Source organism: Mugil cephalus, chromosome 13 (assembly GCF_022458985.1).
Source record: "Mugil cephalus isolate CIBA_MC_2020 chromosome 13, CIBA_Mcephalus_1.1, whole genome shotgun sequence".
Lineage (NCBI taxonomy): Eukaryota > Metazoa > Chordata > Actinopteri > Mugiliformes > Mugilidae > Mugil > Mugil cephalus.
In genome coordinates, this window is record NC_061782.1 from 1,236,844 (window position 1) to 1,241,832 (window position 4,989).

Below are 4,989 nucleotides of genomic sequence, written 5' to 3' on the forward strand. Positions count from 1 at the left end.
TAGACGACCCCACGATCTCCACAGTTTGACAGATCTTCTTCACGTTGTAATCGTTCACGATTTAAAATCGTCATATCGCCCACCCCTAATCTGCCAGTGTGGACAGCCCCCTTATCTGCATAACATGTTGTTGTATACGCTGAAGTGCATGCATGAATTAATAAATAAATGGATAAATAAATACATAACATTTTTATTGTGGCAGAATTGGTCGTCCACAGGTATAGATGAGGCGAAGGCCGGCTGCTCCGCTTCAACCAGCGACCAATCAGAAAATAGTATCAATAATCAGTAATAGTATTTAGTAACCATGCCTCCCACAATTGCGCCAAAATGTGCACAAAGGTCAAAGAAGAACTGGAAGTGGAAGTCCGTGATCTCATAATAATCACTTCATCACTTTATATATTATTGTTATTTTTATTATACAATACTTCTTACAGTCTAGGAACAATGCCGGACATTTTCTTATGAATCAGTACAAATGCATTATACAGATTAAAAACAGCAGTAAAAGAAACATTGCATACAATACATAGTACACTAAACTTTTTTAGTGCTCTACTTTAGTGGATCTAATCGGGTCTAGCTTCGGTACCCACCATTCCCACTTCATGGCTTAAAGCCACGCCACAAGGAAAGAATTTCAGTATTAAAACACTGGCTGTTAGGGAAATGTTTTGATCAAAACATTTCCCTAACAGCCATTTTTAACAGACTCAGTTTGTTTTCTTTTCACGCAACTACTGATAAATACTGACAAAAAATGAAATAACTCAAATTTTGCACAGCTTTTGCACAAACTCAGATCTAAACCCCAACTTCCTGCGTGGGAGCCACTCCTCTCCACCTCCCAGTAACATGGTCCAGTCAGAGTCTGCTTCAACCTCTGGATCATCAGGACACAGCTCATCCTCTCACGGCACACAACCTCCTGTTTACTACTGTTACAGCCACCTGCAGAGAGGAGGAGAAAGAAGAGAGGAGGTAAAGGATTGTTTCCAGAGACTCCCTTCATCATCAAATCCAGTAGAAAGAGCAACAGACTCTCACAGCTTCACTGAGAAGCTGCAGGTTTACAGGAAACACTGGATCTTAGATACTAACTGTGTTTAGGACGATACTGATGAAAGCAGCATGGACTGACTGGAACCCTCTACTCACTCAGTCTCCAGTTTATAGTCTGGACTCTCCACAAGATCAAGAAGCTGCTTCACATCTGAATCCTTCAGGTTGTTGCATCTCAGGTCCAGAAGTTTCAGATGGGAGGGGTTGGACTTCAGAGCTGAGACCAGAGAATCACAGCTGATCTCTGACAAACTGCAGTTAATCAACCTGCATAAAGAATAAAAGATGTAGATTAAATCCTGAATAATTCAATCAGATGTGTTCAGGTTTTAAATGTTCAGCTCAACATTACTGTGTCCTAACAGCCTTTAAGCTTCATTGACTTTAACATTTTCTACAGTTTCTGCTACAAACACTCGTCTTGAACTAAAGGAAATTTACAGATTCATGGAGGAAAGTTCTGGGTGAACATGAATTAGATTCAGTTGGTGATTAAACATATCAGATCTACAACAGTAACAGACAGTGAACTCACCCCAGAGTCTCCAGTCTACAGTCTGGACTCTCCAGAAAACCACACAGCTGCTTCACTCCTGAATCCTTCAGGTTGTTTTCACTCAGGTGCAGAAGTTTCAGATGGGAGGGGTTGGACTTCAGAGCTGGTCCCAGAGAATCACAGCTGATCTCTGACAAACTGCAGCTCCTCAACCTGAATAAAGAATAAAAGATGTAGATTAAATCCTGAATGATTCAATCAGATGTGTTCATGTTTTAAATGTTCAGCTCAACATTACTGTGTCCTAACAGCCTTTAAGCTTCATTGACTTTACCATTTTCTACAGTTTCTGCTACAAACACTCATCTTGAACTAAAGGACATTTACAGATTCATGGAGGAAAGTTCTGGATGAACATGAATTAGATTCAGTTGGTGATTAAACATATCAGATCTACAACAGTAACAGACAGTGAACTGACCTCAGAGTCTCCAGTCTACAGTCTGGACTCTCCAGAAAACCACACAGCTGCTTCACTCCTGAATCCTTCAGGTTGTTGAAGCTCAGGTCCAGATGTTTCAGATGGGAGGGGTTGGACTTCAGAGCTGGTCCCAGAGAATCACAGCTGATCTCTGACAAACTGCAGCTCCTCAGTCTGAATCAAGAATAAAATATGAAATGGTTGATGATGTGTTGAGGTCTGAAATGAGAAAATCCTGTCCCTCCACTGCAGCTCAGCAGGAAATACTGTGGAAACTAAAGCCCCTTGCATATCGAGTGAAAAACCTGGGTCCTCGATGTGAAAGGTTGACCTGGGTCAATGACTCCGCAAACAACTCAGGATTTTATCGACTCGGCTCGACACGGCTTCGATGTGAACAGGAATGCCGTGTCCCATAAAGACTGTTCTCTAAAGAATAGAGATTTTTGTTCTTTTTTTTCAATCAAACAGATCAAATGTGTTGATCGTTAATGGAAGCGCATAGGTGAACGGCAACTCTGCGACTTTGTTTATATACAACTTGTATAGCGACATCACACACATTTTTAAGGATCGTGGCAGCGCTCTGCACCCAAGGAAAAGAGGAGAGCTTGCAGCAGATATTGGGCTGTGTGCATGACACAGTTATTTATTCTAATGTCAGCATCCTTTTGAAGGAGCAGGGTTTGACGGGTCCATTCTTCAGGTCATCAACAACCTCAACTTTATCTGCAATGTACGCGATGATGTATGAGGGAGGAAAAAGCAGGCACGCAGCTCTCACAGCAGGAGGTCCGACCCGGGACTTCTGTCGATGTCGAAGCACACCAAGGGCAGGTCGACCTGGGATTTTCAATCTGAAAGCAGTATAAGGCTGGATATCATTCAGGTTTTATCATACCGGAGCCAAACAGGTACTTTTGAAATGGTGCCGGTTTTTAAAGAATGAAAACTTTGTCCAAAAACGGTGCCTTTTTATTTTTAAGACATTTTGTGATGTGCAAGTTGAACAGAATATTAATTTAAATAATACCACTTCCTTGACGAGGTAGAGGAGTTTGACCCTAGGGGTGATGCTGTCTGGGGTATATTGCCCCTGGTAGGGTCTCTCAATGCAGATTGGTCTTAGGCGAAGGGTCAGATAAAGAATGGTTCAGAAGACCCTGAATGAAGAAGGAGAACAAGTGCATGTGTACCCGGCCTGGAGGGCTACTGGGGCCCCACTCTAGAGCCCGGCCTGTGGCTAGGGCCAGATCAGGCCCTAACCACAGGAGGAGCATGAAGGGTTTGGTGCTATGTGGATCAGGGCAGGGGGCCTTGGCGGTCTGATCTTCAGTTATGGAAGATGGCTCTTGGAACATGGAACGTCACCTCTCTGGCAGGGAAGGAGTGCTCTCAACTAGATATAGTTGGCCTCACCTCAACACATAGCTTTGGCTCTGGAACCCAAGCCCTTGAAAACAAGAACGCAGATACAAGCGGCCAAAGTGAGTTTCCTTTGCAGGGCAGCCGGGCTCAGCCTTAGAGACAGGGTAAGGAGCTCAGAGTGGAACTGCTGTCCTCCACGTTGAGAAAGTCAGTTGAGGTGGTTTGGACATCTGGTAAGGAAGCCTCCAGGACGCCTCCCTTAGAGGTGTTCCAGGCATGCCCCACCGGAGCGGCCCAGGACGTGATGGAGAGATTATATCTCCCTTCTGGCCTGGGAGCACCTGGGGACTCCTCTGGAGGGGCTTGTGGAATTGGCTGGGGAGAGGGCCGTCCATTCCATTCGAATACACCACTCTAACTGTTAACGGTTTCTTTTTTGTTTTCTCCGCAGCCGGCCCGACAGACTCTAACAGGTTTGGCGGGCCGGCCAGCTGACAAATGAAACGTCAGCAACATGTCGGATGATGCTTCTGAGGAAGACTTGAGTCACAGTTGAAACTGTCAAGCAGGTAACGAACAACCTCCTCATATTATGTCTGAAGATAAGAAAAGACAAGCCTGAGAAGAAAAGAAATGAAAACTGACCTCAGAGTATCCAGTTTACAGTTTGGACTCTCCAGTCCAGCAGACAGATGCTTCACTCCTGAATCCTCCAGGTTGTTTTCACTCAGGTCCAGATGTTTCAGATGGGAGGGGTTGGACTTCAGAGCTGAGGCCACGACTTCACAGTGACTCTCTGATAGTCTACACTGAACAAGTCTGTCATGAGACAAACAAATAAAATATGTTATAATGGAAGAAGACATTTCTATGAATGTGCTGCGTTTGATGAATGGACAGTTGGTCATTTTCTCTCCACATTAATTCCACTAAACTACTAATCTCCACTGATTGATTCTGTTGATGATCACATCAGGACTCACTGAGCCTTTCTGCAGTTCCTCACAGCTGGGATCAGTCTCCGTCGTCCCTCCTTTGATGTTCTGTACTGATCCAGGTTCAACTCATCCAGAACCTCCTCTGACATCTGCAGCATGTAGGACAGAGCTGAGCAGTGGATATCAGAGAGTTTCTTTTTTGATCTGTTCTTTGACCTCAGGAACTCTTGGATCTCCTGATGAACTGAGAGGTTGTTCATCTCCATCAGACAGTGGAAGATGTTGATGCTTCTGTCAGGAGACATTTCACCAGTGTTCATCTTCTTCAGGTTGTTGATGGTTCTCTGGATGATTTCTGGACTGTTCTCTGTCTGACCCAGCAGACCTCCTAAGAGTCTCCAGATGGACCCTGTCTGACCCAGCAGACCTCCTAAGAGTCTCTGGTTGGACTCCAGAGAGAGGCCATGAAGGAAGCGAACTAACAGGTCCAGGTGACCATTTTTACTCTCCAGGGATTTAATCATGACTCTGTTCAGAAACTCATCCAGAGGTGAGTTGTTGTAGTTTCCTCCCAGGAAGTCCTGCAGCTTCTCTGTCTTCCTGTTGGTGTAACAGTGGATCATGTAGACTGCAGCCAG

At 44.6% G+C, this 4,989-nt stretch overlaps 1 protein-coding gene across 1 annotated transcript; it reads right to left on the minus strand.

The window, feature by feature from the left end:
- Window positions 1-400: 400 nt before the first annotated feature.
- On the minus strand, window positions 401-4,704 carry LOC125018603 (NACHT, LRR and PYD domains-containing protein 14-like). The gene is made up of 6 exons (XM_047602625.1): window positions 4,397-4,704; window positions 4,059-4,232; window positions 2,046-2,219; window positions 1,604-1,777; window positions 1,165-1,335; window positions 401-957 (listed from the first exon to the last, which is right to left on the minus strand). Exons 1-6 carry the CDS (start codon window positions 4,669-4,671, stop codon window positions 948-950), a joined length of 978 nt encoding a protein of 325 aa, XP_047458581.1. The 5' UTR covers window positions 4,672-4,704; the 3' UTR covers window positions 401-947.
- Window positions 4,705-4,989: the final 285 nt, after the last annotated feature.